The sequence below is a fragment of the Coccinella septempunctata genome, chromosome 2 (genome assembly GCF_907165205.1).
Source record: "Coccinella septempunctata chromosome 2, icCocSept1.1, whole genome shotgun sequence".
NCBI classification, from domain to species: domain Eukaryota; kingdom Metazoa; phylum Arthropoda; class Insecta; order Coleoptera; family Coccinellidae; genus Coccinella; species Coccinella septempunctata.
Genome location: NC_058190.1, coordinates 4,853,133 through 4,871,915, shown reverse-complemented (window position 1 = coordinate 4,871,915; position 18,783 = coordinate 4,853,133). Strand labels below are relative to the sequence as shown.

The following is an 18,783-nucleotide window of genomic DNA, read 5'->3' as shown; positions in this document are numbered from 1 at the left end:
TATCTATATCTCGTTGGACGTGAAAATTAATTTCGAAACTATCTTCATAAAAATTTTCTACATCTAAACCTGATAGTTTCTGAGCACTTTTCGATTTTTAATTCAAAACTAATAAACCATTTTCGCCATTATCTCTTAAATGATCCTTCTAAGGTATAAAGTGATCTGAAGAAAATCATCGTAATTTGTTTAAAAAAGTGTAACATTGGTCTATATCTTTGTTTTCGAATTGATGGTAAAATTGGTAAAGTTCTCTAGCTTTCACACATACTCTACAAGGAATGATACCACACTTAGCATTCCTTTTCATAAAACATCGAAATATGAAACAAGCCCTGTCTATCAGGCGATCGTATTGTATGATCACCTTCCACCTAGTATTAGGATGTTGAACATAAACAAGTTTAAGAAAGTGTTAAAAATCAATCTTGCTGGTAAAGGCTATTATTCTGTTGGGGAATTCTTAGGGGATGTGAATTTTTGTGTAAAATAATTTACTATTTGTTTCATTTTTTTCATTGTTGACTTGTCCTATACATTATTGTATGTCTTAGAGGATCAATAAATTCTATTCTATTCTATTCGAAGACCCTGTATATGACAATAATTTTAAATTGTGCTTTTGAACACCCTACACACACAACAAGAAAATATTTTCAAAATATCTTTATTTACTCCCTCAAAATGAGCGCCGCGTCTGGGGTGGGCCACTCGGTATATATTATTTTCAAAATTTTTGAAATTTGCAGATTTTTTTCCTACTCTGGAAAGTAGTGTTGGCAAATTAAGGAAATTTCGGAAATTATAAAGGATTGTGTGTAATTGAATTGTTGGAGACGTTTGAAAGGAATATTTGTTAATTTTCAGCTTTCGGAAATGTCCAAATTATCATTAAACAATCAGGAGTGCTCGCGTGGGGAGACTGGACCTACATTCAGGTCTTCAATATCATCATCAGGAAATGCCTGCACCTTATGCGTTTCGAACTCATACAGAGGAATTACTACGATGCTACCGCAATTGTGAGTACAATTTTTTTTTAGTGTCCCAAGATAATTCATCTTGATTGTTATTAAAAGAAATAAAGAGTTTATTCAACGGTCTGTTTTTGTAGGAGGATATACCGAATCATCCCATCCGAATCTGGCCCGGTTTCTTCACATCGATCAGACAGTACGAACAAAAGATTATGATGAACGTCGATCTGTGTTTCAAAGTTATGCGAAAAGACAATTGCTACGATTTACTTCTCGCCTGTAGCGAGAGGGGTAGCAGGTTCAACATAGCGGAATTCAAAAAGAGAATGACCGGTAGTGTAGTGCTCACGTATTATAACAATAAGACATACAGGATAGACGACGTCGATGATGAGAACACTCCACTCAGCCAGTTCACGAAGAAAGATGGAACAAGGATTTCGTATAAACAGTATTACTACGAGGTGAGTTCAGTCAATGCAATTATACTAACTGACGAAGTAAATTTAAAATTTTTCTGGTAAAACATAGATAGTATAGCAAGGAGTAAATTATTGAATTATTGAAAATTGGAAAAGAAAAACGAAGGGTCTGAAATTTTTTTATTAAATTTGTTAATAATGTGTTTGTCCGACGCGGTTATCTATACATCCCTCAGCACGTCTTGGCATTGATGCAAGAAGATGGTCTATTTCTTCTTGCGGGATACTATCCCAAGCTACCTGTACCTCATGTCTCGGAGCCGTCAAAGTCCGTGGTGGCTGGGGTAAATTTCCAAGGCGCATTGTACGAAGAACACTTTCATTCTCTAAAAATGGTAGAATATTCATAATAGTTGGGGAGCCGAAGATGCTAAATCGGGATTTACTCGAGCGTCGTTGAGACCTAGTGGATTTTGAAGATTAGATGGTAGAAAGAAAAAAAGGTTCTATGATGTATGCACTTTCAGCGGTGGGGAAAGCGTCTGCAGGGTCTCAAACATGTAAAAAAAATCGTCAGGTGTACATACTCGAGCGTGTCAGATTAAGATACTCTATATGCCCTACGTGTCTCTGATAATGAATTCATGCTTATCTGACAGTTTGCGCGGTGGGACTGGCCGTACGGAAGAGTTGAAAATGGTAAAAAAAAAAATTTTTTAAAGCGTGTCAGATTTTTTTGGGGATATGTTAATTGGACCCAAAGGAAGCTACTTTCCAAGGGACTGACAATTTGGACGTGACGCAAGGTCACAGCGGTCCTTTGAAAATGTAAAAAAAAATCGTTATCTGTACAGGGTGGGCAAATTTCGATGTTTTAGCACTACAGCTTTTAAACCAGAGGAGATAGACAAAATCTGATACCCCATTCTCGTTCTCTTTTTCTGAGAAACTTACAATAGTAGTGGTGATTTTTGGCCACTTTCTTTTGTTTTCGAGTTATAAGCAAAAATTGGAAAAATAGCGATATCGAAATAAATTTATATCTCCGCTAATACTGATGATAGAGCTCTGAAATTGAAACATTATACAGGCACTTTTTTACGTAGAATCCAGTGGCGTGCTCGACTTTTTGGCAGGATTTTTAATTACGAAGCTATTACCCAAAGTTATGTTTTTTTGAATGGGAACACTAGTTTTCTGTGCCATTTTTTGAAAGCTTAATTTTTACTGATTTCAAAAATATATAACATCATATGGTTTGTATCAATATAAATGATAGAAAATGGTCAAAAACCTTTTTTCTCAATATTTCTATGGTTTCAACTTTTGATGAGCACAGAAACATATAGCATCGTATGATTACCACTGTCTCCTTCTATAAGTCTTTTCATTATTATGAAAATTTATTAAATATATCTTGATTCAAATTTTGTGAAAATTGGTAAAATGCATAGAAAGAATGACATTGCCAGAAGGAGACTGCTTTTGTTATAGGAAACTATTTTTCTGTGCTCGTCTAAAGTTGAAACCATAGAAAGATTGAGAAAAAAGGTTTTTGACCATTTTCTATCATTTATATTGATACAAACCATAGATGTACATACTCGAGCGTGTCAGATTTTCATACAGGTGGTTAATCTCGGTGTAAACTTGTTGACCCATCAATCTGACACTAATCAGGGGGAGTTTACTTAATCTGACACTTTGAAGATGATGAAAATGCATTTTTTACAAATATTTCCCTGCCTGCACCTCTAATCGTTTTTGTATTCATTATGAAAGTTGTAGATAATGAAATTCTACACAACTTTTGTCTGGAGCAATTTTACATACTCTTAACCGTTTTCGAGTTAGATCGCCATAGGGGCGAGGAGCTTAGCCACACATGCGAAAGGGCAAGGTCAATGTAGAATCCCAGTCTAATCTACATTCATCCTATTGTCAAAATGACAAGGTATTTCTATGATGACAATTTTGAAATTAGTCACGAAAATTTTAGTGTTATCTCTGACTGAACCTTAGAATGTACTATTTTCAACGAGTGAATTTTCGCTTCAGCATGTATCGCTAAAATCCTCGCATTAATCGCCATATATCTCAAAAACGTTTAAACCTAGAAAACATTGCTTCGGACAAAATTTGTAGAAAATGTTATGCTCTACAACTTTTATAATGAATGCGAAAAAGATATCTGATTTTCGTGACTTTTATGGCCAATTTTTATTGTTTCGGCTTGCTAAAACTGTCAGATTTTATTATTTTTGATATTCTTGAATCATAAGCTTCAAAATAGGAAAAAACGCCACCGCGATCGAGAATGTTTTTTTTTTTTTTTTTGCAACTTTGGTGGCCTCCTAACACATTTTCGACACGCTTAAAGTGTCAGATTAAGGCGTTTGCACCAATCCCCCTTAAAAGGAGTACTTAACTAAGCCTCGTTTAATGTTAATGGACGCTTAATTTTATTGTCAGTTGCACGACTGCGGCTTAACAGAATCTTAAGTAAGGGACCCTTAAGTTTTCATATCTAGTGATATTTCAGTTTTTTATTTTGGTGCAACTTCATTCTAGTCTTATAAAGCCTTTTCATTGGTTGGCCGGTTGCCGATGATCGTTGTCATTTCATTAACCTAACTTTATTGTCCTGTCAGTCAGTGTCAAGTAAACTATTATAGTATTATCAAAGAGTGACAACTTTTTGTTGCTGAATTAACATTATTATTGATAATGAAATGGATTGTCAAATAAAAGGTACTTGACGTTATTAGAGAAACCACAGCAGTTCTGCAGCCAGTTTATGAGTTCAACAAATTATTTTAGGTTAGAATCCCGCCCTTAAATACCTAAGTGTTCATTACAGGAGCGCTTAAATTTAAGGCTAGCTTTAGCCATTTAAATGTCACTTATCAGTTAGTGCAACATAATTTAAGTTGAGAGTTCATTTTAAGGGACACTTAACACTAAGTGCGTTTGGTGCAAACGGGTCTAAGAGAATATATAATTTTCAACATGTAATTTACCACATATATGTTAATCTGACACGCTCGAGTATGTACAATGATCGTTTTTTTTTTCCACTATTCTGACAGTCTGTCTTAGACAATTCTCCCTTTATACAGGTCTAATTTTTGGTAGAGGTACTCTACAGGGTCCAAAGTATGTCCCCTTATATTAATCTGACACGCTCGAGTAAAGCTACATTCACAATCAATTCACGGGCCGAAGTGCACTTCGGCACGGAAGCTTAGCAGATGGCGTTCTCCGTTACCATTCATAATGAAATTCAAGAGAAAATTTCTTGCAAGTTGCAAACTATCACTTCGGCAAGGAATTTCGTGCCGGCTATGGATGATGCTGATGCTTATGTTTTGATCAATTACATTTTTGATTCATTTCATTATTTGGTTCCAAGATTATTGCGAATGGTAAATTTCGTGCCGAAGTGCACTTCGGCCCGCAAATTGATTGTGAATGCAGCTTAAATCCCGAATTTCCCTCTTCGGCTCCTCAACTATAAGTAAGCATTCAACTCTCAATGTTCTTGAATTTCTGGTATTTTCACAGTTTGTAATGGCCATAATGAAGAAACTTGAAAATATGGGTGGAATTTTGTGTTCGGAAAAGAATCTATTCCGAAAATATGAACTGAAATTTTTTTATGGGTTTTCAACAGCTTGCACCTTGCACAGTTTTTATTTTTGAAGTCAGGTTCAATGTTTAAGCTGTTCTATTTTTCTTAGACCCGATTGCACCAAACGCACTTAGTGTTAAGTGTCCCGTAAAATGAACCCTTAACTTAAATTACGTTGCACCAACTGTTAAGTGACATTCAAATGGCTAAAGCTAGCCTTGAATTTAAGCGCTCCTGTAATGACCACTTAGGTATTTAGGGCGGGATTCTAACTTAAAATAATTTGTTGAACTCATAAACTGCTGTGGTTTTTCTAATAACGTCAAGTACCTCTTATTTGACAATCCATTTCATCATCAATAATAATGCTAATTCAACAACAAAAAGTTATCACTCTTTGATAATAATATAATAGTTTATTTGACACTGACTGACAGGACAATAAAGTTAGGTTAGTGAAATGACAACGAACATCTTGAACCGGCCAACCAATGAAAAGGCTTTATTGGACTAGAATGAAGTTGCACCAAAATAAAAAACTGAAATATCATTAGATATGAAAACTTAAGGGCCCCTTACTTAAGATTCTGTTAAGCCGCAGTCGTGCAACTGGAAATAAAATTGAGCGTCCATTAACTTTAAGCTACGCTTAGTTAATTACTCATTTTGAGGGGGATTGGTGCAAACGGGCCTTATAGTTTTTTATGAAGAATTTCGACATGTTCAAAACACAATACTCGGTTTTATTTAGTCCATCATTTTTCTGGGGGTATTCTGATTTCTTTGATGCGCATAATAAGGATTAATACTGCGGGAAACTTTGGACAAGGAGTCCGTGATGACAATTTTTTGAAAAACTTTGTGTGAATAATTCAGATCAATTTCATTATTTCACCTTCAATTTTTGTTCACAGCGATATAAGATCCAAATTCAAGTCGACAACCAACCCCTGTTGGTCTCCAAGACGCAGGCGAGAGAAAGGAGGGCTGGTCTGCCGGAAGTTGTCATACTAGTTCCTGAATTATGTCAATTGACCGGTTTGACCGAAGAACAGCGGCAAAATTTCCAGTTAATGTCTGCTTTGGCAACGAAGACCCGAATCCCCCCCGGGCCTCGGCAACAAAAATTGGTTCACTTCGCCAAAAGGCTGACCAACAGCCAAGAGGCCATGGCCGAAATTAAGAAATGGGACCTGAAACTTGCGGATCGTTTGGTGCAGTTGAAGGGAAGGGTATTGCCTAACGAAAGTAAGTATTTATTTATTTTTTTGTCAAACAAGCTTTCATTTTGAAGTTGTTATTATTTGGCATATGGATGGATAACGTGCACTGGATAAATTATAAAGCCTACTTTACGAAATAACAATGTGTGTGAAGTTGGCCAGCACTTCTTCTATTTTGTTCTGAATGGCGTTAGGTCGGTGCCTATGAAAAAGATCGAAGATGAAGGAAAAGTTCGCCAAGTACCTTATTTTCTTCTCGTAAATGAGTGTAAAAATGCTATGCTTCGATTATATTTTCTGCGAAATTGGTTTTTGACCATTTGCTATTATTTATGATGATATAAACCATATGATGTGTAATGAAGGGGTATTTTTCTGGCAAAAATACTCCCTCATTTTAGAATAATCTTTTAGTTTCATTTTAAGTAATTTCATTTTTGAATTAACGATATCGCATTGTGTTAAACATCCTGAATTGAAAGATAACCGTGTTTTTTGTTCGCTAGCCCAGACAAGTCGAAATTAAGACGTCTTCATCGACGCAAATTTTACCGATTAAATTTTTTTTAATTGACTAGTGAAATATAATACATATACTTCATTCACTTTTATTTTAGCAGTCGGTTGGCCATGGAAATTTGACACATTTCACTCTGTATAGTACGAAAATGTGGGGTTATGAAGCTTGTCAAAACATTTTTGGATTTTAAATCAACGCTATGTTGCCCGTTCTACGTAAAAGTTTCTGTTATTACGTATTTTATCACAATGTCGAATCTTTTCGGAAAATATGTAACGAACATAATTGAAGTTTATACAAACTGATTGAAGGCATACCAAATCCAGTTATTTGCATGGAAAATACAAGAGATCAGTATAATATCATAATATGCACTAGCTTGAGGAGAGTTAATGTTCGTTATCTTCTTTGGCTTAGATCATTTGTAGATTTCAAAAATATTAACCCGAAGATGAAATGCATATGATGCAGTGGTTGGGAATGGGTACCTCCCGAAGGAATTAACAGATAATTACAAGAATGTTAAATTCTTCCACAAAAATCATTTTGCATCAATATAAGTAAGAGGAATTGAAGGAAGTTTCAAGTTAAGATGAACTTGAACCTTAAAACAAGAATTTCACATGAATAAACAAGTAACAGGACAACTTGCGCGTAATTGTGGCTATAAATCTTAATACATTGATGTAATAATAATAATAATTAGGTATTTACTAGTATCTTAAGACATTTACATTGTAAAGGACAAGTCAAATGAAAAATAGAAAAATCCATTTTAGGGAACTTATTTTCCGATGACATTTATCGAAAATCCTGTAGTAAACTTTTCGCATTAATTCACTCAAACATAAAATTCTGAAATGCCAGCACTTTTTTGGGTCTCCCAATAGAAGGAAATTCTTTGTCATCCTCTTCATTCACAATCTTTCTGATTGTGGAAATATTCAGCTGAAATATAAGTCGTTTAGATTCAGATGCAACATCATATAAATTCTCTTACATTGAATATGTTCGCTACCATCTGATATATTGTGGATTTTAGAATATCAGGGTATAACTATTTGAATGAGAGGACCTGAATTCTAAATAGCACTTCCTGAAAACCTGTCTCTTTTTTTCAATCACTTTCGGCATTTTCGTAATAAAAATTGATATTAGTTGTGGCAACGGCGTTATGACATTAACGACATTTCATGAGTGCCAACCTAACTTCGTTCTAGTTACAAAAACTTGAGAAAATTATTTCATGGCCAACCGACTGCTAAAATAAATTTGAATGAAGTATATTGTCCTCTCACTCTCTGGAAATTATTCTTTCCATACAAATTGCAGGTAAGACTCATTTTGAAGTAAGTTTATTATAACTTCATCAAAAATTCTATTTAACATTTCTTTCATTAGAGTAGAAATTGCAATTATGATGATTTTCATAATGAAATTGAAAACCTGTACCTCTTTCAAAAGAAACACGCTCAGTCGTAATAGCACATGTGTTCGTGGAATTCTCAGGCCCTGCTAGAATATCCACTTCTGCATCAGAAACTCCGGTTTTAGTCACCCCACCAAGTATTTGTTCAGAAATATTGATTTTGTTCTGTAATGAATCCTCAATATATCCTTCTGCAACAGAACTTGAGCGCCATCCACCATGTCTCTTAAAAACTGTCAAATCTGCCCCAGAATTTGCGAGTAGGGTTGCTGAAGATCGCCTGAAACTGTGCCCTGTATATTGTTCAGCATCTGAAAGACCCAAATACTTTGCAATTGTAGCGGACATTTTAGAAAATGAGTTCAAACCTACAGGCTGGATAGTACATTTTTCGTTTTTATAATTTAGAAATAGTCGCTTGTGATCAACTTTGTGTGGCCTCAAGTTCTTATACTTGTGGAATATATCAAGTGCAGCAAGCTTATTACTACCATTGACCACAGTGAAAACTCTTTTCTTATAGGTTTTAGTATCAGGAATCTGAATTACCAATACGCTGCCCCGATCTTTCACATCATCTACGGTCATATTCACCAGCTCGCCAATTCTACACCCTCCAGCAACACCCATAATAAAAACTACCTTTATCAATATTGCTCATCAGGAGCAGCATCTAAAAAATATTTTAATTCCTCTCTTGTGAATACTTTCGACTTCTTTGCTACGTATCCTTTGGAATGCTGCTTCAAAAATGCGGTGACTTGGTAAAATCTGCCGATGTCTATTGTTTTCTTTCAGAGCCAACAATTTTTTTGAGTTGCGAATAGTAGTGCCATAAAGACGACGACTTAACTTTCTTGGACCTTTCGGAAATATAAGCCAAAATGATTTTTTCGTTGACACCTTTGGCTTTCTTATTATTTCTCCAGGTACAAAATGCCGTATATTCCTTTTCGTACAAAGTTTTTGATTTCAATGGAATAACTGCTTCTGCTGCCTCATTTGCTTCCTCTATAATGCTCTCGGGAACTACAACCTCGTCGTCACCGCTCAACATTTTTCGAATCACGTATCAAGAATTTTTGACGGTTTTATAATTTTCATTGACACTTGCAAACAATTAATTACATAGTGCCATAGCAACCATTGATCGAAGGGATATTCTGATATGAATTTGAATTATTATATATTTTCTCTACAAAGTATTCATTATTTGAATTTTCATCAAAATGGGATAAAATTTTATGTGACACGTGAGTTAAAAATGTATATTCACTCGAAGAAATGAACCCACTCTCCCTACGGGCTCGTGGGTTAAACTTTCCTCTTATGAATAAACATTCATTCAACTCACTTGTTGTAAAAATAATTTTCTTTTGCTTCACTTTTGTTTGGTGGTTTTTAAATTTCCGAGTGCAAGTGCCCGTACCGAAACCATAGGTAAGACGACACTCCGTCTTTTTATATTGTTGGAACTTCAGCCTCCCTTTCCACCCTTCCTGTACCACAATTTAAGCTCCACTCCTACTACTAGTAAAGCACCCCGCTGGCGTGGATACTCAGGGTGTGCAAAACGCACTTTGGAGTGGCGAAAAACTTCCTCCACCCCTTACTACCCCGGTTTAAGTTCCACTCTTACTGCTGAAGCATCCCGCTGGCGTGGATACTCAGGGGGTGCAGAACGCACCTAGGGGTGAGCTATCGTGAGTCTGTGCCGTCTTATTTCATCCCCTAACCTGGCTGAGGTCCAATACTTGTCCGTTAAGTGTGCGTCTTAGGTTCTGGCTGGCGAACAGGTCCGTAAACCCCCGTATAACGTTTGAGATCGGATCCCCTGTTTCATTCCGTCCGTTTTGCTCTGTAAATTCCTAATTGAATGGGAACATCAGATTTCTGTGCAATTTTTTGAAAGCTTAATTTTTACTGATTTCAAAAATATGTAACATCATATGGTCTGTATCAATATAAATAATAGAAAATGGTCAAAAACCTTTTTTCTCAATATTTCTATGGTTTCAACTTTCGATGAGCATAGAAAAATATAGCATCGTATGATTACCACTGTCTCCTTCCATAAGTCCTTTCATTAAAATGAAAATTTATGAAATATATCTGATTCAAATCTTGTGAAAATTGGTAAAAAGCATAGAAAGAATTACATTGCCGGAAGGAGACTGCTTTTGTTATAGGAAACTATTTTTCTGTGTTCGTCGAAAGTTGAAACCATAGAAATATTGAGAAAAAGTGGATTTGACCATTTTCTATCAATATTATTTATATTGATACAAACCATATGATGTTATATATTTTTGAAATCAGTAAAAATTAAGCATTCAAAAAATCGCAGTCACTGGATTGTACGTAAAAAAAGTGCCTGTATAATGTTTCAATTTCAGAGCTCTATCATCGGTATTAGCTGAGATATAAATTTATTTCGAAATCGCCATTTTTCCAATTTTCGCTTATAACTAGATAACAAAAGAAGGTGGCCAAAAATCACTACTACTATTGTAAGTTTCTCAGAAAAAGAGAACGAGAATAGGGTATCAAATTTTGTCTATCTCCTCTGGTTTAAAAGCTGTAGTGCTAAAACATCGAAATTTGCCCACCCTGTACAATTCAGTTCAAAAAATTTTTCTTCATAAAGTTATTGGCCAACTTCGCCCATGAAATGAATCGGTTCATCTACGAAATTATACATGATTTTTCACACAAATCTAAATTACACGCATTTATTTGCAGTGATCCAAGTAAGCCAAACGATGAAGACGCCGACTAGCCACAAAGCCGACTGGATGAACAGCTGTAAATCGGGCATGCTCGACCTGGCCCAATTCGACCAGCTGATCGTGCTCCATCCCAACTGCAAGGACACCCAAAATTTCATCGGCGCGATAGCGAAGGCGGCCGGTGGAATGGGCTGGAGGATGCCCAGGTTCACCATTGAGAACATCGGCAGGGCGGGCGTACCGGATTACCTGAACGCCATAGATAACGTTAGGATACAGAAAGGAGTCATGACGCTAATCATAGCCATCGTGCCCAACAAAAATTCCGAGAGGTATAACGCGATCAAGAAGAGGTGTACCGTCGACAGAGGAATTCCTTCCCAGGTAAATGAACATTCTTGTTGTCGTCCCCTTATATCTAGAAAAAAAAAGTTATCGAGAAATCCGTCTCGGAGGGCGTCCATTCACTTTTATTTTAGTAGTCTGTTGGCCATGGAAATTTGACACATTTCACTCTGTATAGTACGGAAATGTGGGGTTATGACACTTGTCAAAACATTTTTGGGTTTTTAATCAACGCTATGTTGCCCATTCTACGTAAAAGTTACTGTTATTACGTTTTTTATCACAATGTCGAATCTCTTCGGAAAATATGTGACGAACATAATTGAAATTTATACAAACTGATTGAAGGCATACCAAATCCAGTTATTTGCATGGAAAATACAAGAGATCAGTATAATATCATAATATGCACTAGCTTGAGGAGAGTTGATGTTCGTTATCTTCTTTGGCTAAAGTTTGAATACGTTACATCAGTTGTAGATTTCAAAAATATTAACCTGAAGACGAAATGCATATGATGCAGTGGTTGGGATTGGATATCTCCCGAAGGAATTAACAGATAATTACAAGAATGTTATATTCTTCAAGAAAAATCATCGTGCATCAATAGAAGTAAAAGAAATTAAAGGAAGTTTCAAGTCATGATGAACATCACGTTTGAACAAAAATTTCACATGGATAAACAATGAACAGGACAACTGGCGCGCATATTTGTCGCTGTTCATCGTAATACATTGATATAATAATAATAATTAGGAATTTATTGTTACCTTAAGACATTTACAATGTATTGGACAAGTCAAATGAAAAATAGAAAAATCAATTTTCGCGAACTTATTCTACGATGACATTAATCGAAAATCCTCTAGTAAACTTTTCGCATTAATTCACTCAAACATAAAATTCTCAAATGCCACCACTTTATTGGGTCTCCCAATAGACGGAAATTCTTTGTTATCCTCTTCATTCAGAATCTTTCTGATTGTGGAAATATTCAGCTGAAATATAAGTCGTTTAGATTCATATGAAACATTAAATAAATTCTCTTACATTGAATATGTTCGCTACCGTCTGACGTATTGTGGATTTTAGAATATCGGGGTATAACTATTTGAATGAGAGGACCTGAATTCTAAATAGTCTTTTTTTTTCAATCACTTTCGGCATTTTCGTAATAAAAATTGATATTAGTTGTGGCAACGGCATTATGACATTAACGACATTTCATGAGTGCCAACCTTACTCCGTTCTATACTTCATTCAAATTTATTTTAGCAGTCGGTTGGCCATGAAATAATTTTCTCAAGTTTTTGTAACTAGAACGAAGTTAGGTTGGCACTCATGAAATGTCGTTAATGTCATAACGCTGTTGCCACAACTAATATCAATTTTTATTACGAAAATGCCGAAAAAGAAAAAAGAGACAGGGTTTCAGGAAGTGCTATTTAGAATTCAGGTCCGCTCATTCAAATAGTTATACCATATTCTAAAATCCACAATACGTCAGACGGTAGCGAACATATTCAATGTAAGAGAATTTACATAATGTTTTATCTGAATCTAAACGACTTATATTTCAGCTGGATATTTCCACAATCAAAAAGATTGTGAATGAAGAGGATGACAAAGAATTTCCTTCTATTGGGAGACCCAAAAAGTGGTGGCATTTGAGAATTTTATGTTTGAGTGAATTAATGCGAAAAGCTTACATTCGATTTTCGATAAATGTCATCGGAGAATAAGTTCCCTAAAATGGATTTTTATATTTTTCATTTGACTTGTCCTATACAATGTAAATGTCTTAAGGTACTAATAAATACCTAATTATTATTATTACATCAACGTATTAAGATGAATAGCCACAAATACACGGAAGTTGCCCTGTTACTTTTTTATTCATGTAAAATTTTTGTTCAAAGGTGAAGTTCATCTTAACTTGAAACTTCCTTCGATACCTTTTACTTATATTGATGCAAGATGACTTTTGTTGAAGAATTTAACATTCTTGTAATTATGTGGATTTTAGAATATCAGGGTATGGTATAACTATTTGAATGAGCGGACCTGAATTCTAAATAGCACTTCCTGAAACCCTGTCCCTTTTTTAATTAATTCCTTCGGGAGATACCCATTCCCAACCACTGCATCATATGCATTTCATCTTCGGATTAATATTTTTGAAATCTAGAAATGATGCAAGCCAAAGAAGATAACGAACATTAACTCTTCTCAAGCTAGTGCATATTATGATATTATACTGATCTCTTGTATTTTCCATGCAAATAACTTGATTTGGTATGCCTTCAATCAGTTTGTATAAACTTCAATTATGTTCGTCACATATTTTCCGAAGAGATTCGACGTTGTGATAAAATACGTAATAACAGAAACTTTTACGTAGAACGGGCAACATAGCGTTGATTTAAAACCCAAAAATGTTTTGACAAGCTTCATAACCTCACATTTTCGTACTATACAGAGTGAAATGTGTCAAATTTCCATGGCCAACCGACTGCTAAAATAAAAGTGAATGAAGTATAGTTACAAAAACTTGAGAAAATTATTTCAAGGCGAACCGAGTGCTAAAATAAATATGTATGCAGTATAGATGCAGAATCAATTAAAAAATTGTCACGTTCTTGGAGCTATCGAGACTAAGTTCGGTAGGATTTTGCGGAACCCAGACGTTGAGGGAGTCTTATCAGTTTTCCGTGGAAATCGTAAACACAAGGTCCTTCAATTTTCGAAATTTTTTTTGTCGACGCCCTAAAATTCACGGTTTTAGAGCTATTGAGCTCGATTTCATTTTTCAGGTTAATACGCATATCGAAATTTTTAAGTTATCCGAGCTCCATTATTTCCGCAGTACTTTGCGGATCCACGACGCTGAGGGAGTCTATCTGAATGATGGAATCGTTCAAAATTTTTCGAAAAAATTATGAGCTGAAACATCTATAACTTCAATAAAATCATACGAGGATGTATTGATATCCAGTTAGCCTAGACCAGTTCCTTGCATAAAAAAATATCGCGTTACCATAGCAACGAACAATAACTCATTAAAAGTGTCAGTGTGAAGTTTGAGGTCAAAACAGTAAACCAGAATGGGGAATTCTCCTAAATTTCGGTTATCACTGCATATGCAATTTTAAACTGAATAATTATGAGTTTCATTCATGATTTTTTCAAATTCACCGCGGAAACTATTCAGAATCATCCTTCAAATATGGGGTTTTAAAATTTAAATCGCTTTGTGCGGAGTTTATGATTTGGCAACAGCGCACAAAAGACAATGAAAAGAACAATGTCCGATCAGCTGTTGATCTACAGGCGCCTACTCACTGGTGAGCCTCAACAGCAACCGGTCATAAAAATCCCATAAAATTTTACGAACTTCCTCGTTCTTCGCAGACTTCATAGACAGCCATCTTTGTCTATCTCATCAAGATAATGCATTTGTTGTCCTTTATTATCAAGGCATATTTCAGTCGATGTTGCCAGCTTGTGCAATTCTCACTAAACGCTTTAAACTTTAAATACCCATTTTTATTTTTCATTTTTAAGTGCCTAAAATAATTGTTTTTTTGGAAACGGTTGAAATGGTTATTTCAAAATGTGACGTTTCAGAGATATTTCATAAATAATACATCATTTTCGTCAGGAGTATTCCCCATTACGCAATAAATTGAAAGAAAGAGGGCTGCCAAAGTTTCAAAGAAAATGTCGCTTGTTCATTCTCGAGCGCGGTGGCTTTTTTCTTAATTTGAAGCTAATGATTCAAGAATAACGAAAAAATAGCAAGCCGAAACATCAAAAATTGGCCATAAAGGTCACGGAAAGTGTTTTTTTTTTTTTAATTGTCTCCTCCCCTGGGCTTCGAATCTTTTCCGCATTCAGTATAAAAGTTGTAGAGCATAACATTTTCTACAAATTTTGTCCGTAGCAATTTTTTCTACGTTCAAACGTTTTTGAGATATATGGCGATTAATGCGAGGTGTTTAGCGATACATGCTGAAGCGAAAATTGACTCGTTGAAAAATAGTACATTCTAAGATTCAGTCAGAGAAAACACTAAAATGTTCGTGACTAATTTCGAAATTGTCATCATAGAAATACCTTGTCATTTTGACAATTGTAGATTAGACTGGGATTCAACATTGACCTTGCCCTTTCGCATGTGTGGCTAAGCTCCTCGCCCTTATTGCCCTCTAACTCGAGAACGTTTAAGAGTATGTAAAATTACTTCAGACAAAAGTTGTGTAGAATTTTAACATCTACAACTTTCATAATGAATACAAAAACGATTAGAGGAACAGGCAGGGGAATATTCGAAAAAAAAAAAGGATTTTTATCATCTTCAAAGTGTCAGATTAAGAAAACCTTCCCCTGAATAGTGTCAGATTAATGGGTCCAAACGTCTACAACACCGAGATATTAACCATCTGTATGAAAATCTGACACGCTCGAGTATGTACAAGTAACGATTTTTTTTTTACATTTTCAAAGGACTGCAGTGACCTTCCGTCACGTCCAAATTGTCAGTCCCTTAAAAAGGTAGCTTCCTTTGGGTCCAAGCAACATATCCCCCAAAAATCTAACACGCTGTAAAAAAAATTTTTTTTTGCCATTTTCAACTCTTCCGTACGGCTAATCCCACCGCGCAAACTGTCAGATAAGCATGAATTCATTATCAGAGACACGTAGGGCATATAGAGTATCTTAATCTGACACACTCGAGTATGTACACCTGACGATTTTTTTTTACATCTTTGAGACCCTGCAGACGCTTTCCCCACCGCTGAAAGTACATACATCATAGAACCTTTTTTTTCTTTCTACCATCTAATCTTCAAAATCCACTAGGTCTCCACGACGCTCTAGTAAATCCCGATTCAGCATCGTCGGCTCCCCAACTATAATGATCAACGATCACTTCATGCATCGGTCGTGGATAAATAGGTTGAGAAATTCTTTATCGAGAAGATTTTGCCCTTCAGTTAATAATCAAGACTAGCTGACCCGGCAAACCTAGTTTTGCCATTTAAATTATTTCTAGGGTAGATGATAATAACTAACTCATCGTGATTGCTCGATTGGTCGTAAGAAAAAGGAATGCCTTTTTTTCTGTTCTGTACATTTTTTTGGGAATATTTTGTTATATAAACCTTGCCCTAACAATAATAAACACAACAAAAAAAGAATTGTCCAATTTGGTGCGATCGTTTGAACAATAGAGCATTTTGAAGTAAACCATAGATCCTCTTCTATTAATATAGATATTGGCTTACCAAAAAATACCCCTGTTTATGTAGCACTATTAATGTTGTTACACATTTGTTTTACTTCCATTTTCAGGTTATATTGGAGAAACAGTTCCGCGCCAAAGGTATCATGTCGATTGCTAGTAAGATAGCAATACAGATGAACTGCAAACTTGGTGGTACGCCATGGAGCATCGGCGTCCCATTGAACGACGTGATGGTAGTTGGATACGATGTATGCAGAGATACCATACAGAAAACGAAATCGTTCGGTGGGATGGTGGCATCGATGAACAACATCCTCAGTAGATATTACTCGCAAGTGTCAGAGCACGCGTACGCTGAGGAACTGTCGCACAACTTTGCCGCATTTTTATGCAACGCATGTGATATGTATAGAAAAATTAACGGAAAACTGCCTGTTAGGATATTGATTTATCGTGACGGTGTCGGAGATGGACAAATTCCCTATGTTCACGATAATGAGGTAAACATTATCAAGGCCAAGCTCAGGGAGAAGCATTATCCGGAGGAAAAATCTCTCAAGATCTGCACTATAATAGTGACGAAGAGGATAAACACTAGACTTTTCTACGGTGATCAGAATCCTCCACCTGGTACAGTTGTAGATAACACCATCACTTTACCTCAAAGGTGAGCATGTATTTTATTTGTTCTACTTTCATTTGATTCCAATGAGTTGATTTGTGTTAAAAATTTATGTATAAAAACTAATTTTTAAATATAGGTAAATTTCTATCTAAATCCATGCACACTATGTTAAAAATTATGACCAGAAAAAAAATTAGGTGATTTTCAATATACTGTGACTTGGAGAAAAATCACCGTAGACGTTTTAAAAGAACAAATTCTAACTCCATGTGTCTATTTTTTTTTTCAAGTAATAAATTGCTCCACATAGGGATATTGACTCAAATTGCAAAAAAATATAGTTGAAATAGGATTTTTGTGATGAAAATTCATATTAATATTATATGATTTCAAGTTGCAAATTAATTTTAGCCTGTAGGTCTGCAGCGTATACAGGGTGGTTAAGAAAAATCGAGTAAAATAACGAAATTTTATTCCCAGAGAATTCAAGCATTTTAAGACTATCAATACAATGTATGGCCTCCACGGGCATCAATAACAGCTCGACATCTTCTTTGCATACTACACACGAGGTTATTGTTGAACATTTTTTGAGGAATTTGGTTCCATAAACGGGACAGAAGCTCCCTCAGATCATTTAAGGATTCTGGGGTAGGTTGCTGATTATCTAATCTTCTTTGGAGCATATCCTATGCATGTTTTATGCAATTCACATCTGGTAAGTGCGGTGGTATTGGTAAATGTGGAATACCAAGCTCCTCGCGCGCATTCTCAACTATGGCTGCACGGTACGGTCTAGCGTTATCGCCTAGAAATTGAAAAGTTTCATCAATAGCAGCGTGAAAATTTGGCACAACATTGTCAATGACATGCTCCCTATAGTGTAGGGCGGTCATATTCCCAGGACAACTGTGTAGATCTGTGCGCCCGTTGAAACATATCCCGGCCCATACCATAACACTACCCCCTCGGAATGGATGGACTTCTTGGACATGGCGACGATTACGGGGTATGCGTGGGATTGTCCATACCCTTATTCTTCGAGAATCTGAAAATCGTCCATATCTGGATTCATCAGTGAAAAGGACACTACTCGATTGATCGTTCCAATTGATATGTTGCCTTGCCCATTCCAGTCTTTGACGCTTATGGTCACGTGTTAATGGAACTCCTCTTAATGGACGTCTAGAACCTAGATTCACTTCTCTCAAACGTCGTCTGATGGTTTCGATGGAAACTTAGACACCATCTGCATTTTGAAGAGTATTCCGTAGCATTCTACACGTAGATGTAGGGTTTCTTCTCGCCGAAACGGTGATGAAACAATCCTGAGCAGGTGTTGTTTTTCGTTGCCCACCATGCCTTGGTCTTTCCAACACGAAAACTGTCTCTCTGAACCTATTCCAAAGTCGAGATATAAGACTTTGGCTGACTTGGAGCCTTTCCGCTACAACAACCTGAGTTAGGCCACCCTGTAGCATTCCGATAGCCCTATTAGCCTCAGCGTTTCTTAATTTACGTCTTGGAATTTTCAGCAAACTGGTTTCAAATCGAAGCCGTTGATAAACTGACTTCATTTCAAAATAAGAATATTCATGAAGCATATGCAAAGAACCAAACTTCAGAAAAAAGGC

General features: G+C 35.9%; 1 protein-coding gene across 3 annotated transcripts in view; it reads left to right on the top strand.

Moving 5' to 3' along the window:
* LOC123306632 (piwi-like protein Siwi) overlaps positions 1 to 18,783 on the top strand; it is a 34,457-nt gene that overhangs the window by 15,127 nt on the left and 547 nt on the right. For all 3 annotated transcript variants that reach the window (XM_044888721.1, XM_044888722.1, XM_044888720.1), the window contains 5 exons: positions 868 to 1,022; positions 1,115 to 1,441; positions 5,945 to 6,278; positions 10,945 to 11,315; positions 16,632 to 17,191. In XM_044888721.1, the coding sequence (XP_044744656.1) occupies positions 868 to 1,022; positions 1,115 to 1,441; positions 5,945 to 6,278; positions 10,945 to 11,315; positions 16,632 to 17,191 (1,747 nt within the window). The remainder of the gene's footprint in view (positions 1 to 867; positions 1,023 to 1,114; positions 1,442 to 5,944; positions 6,279 to 10,944; positions 11,316 to 16,631; positions 17,192 to 18,783) is intronic.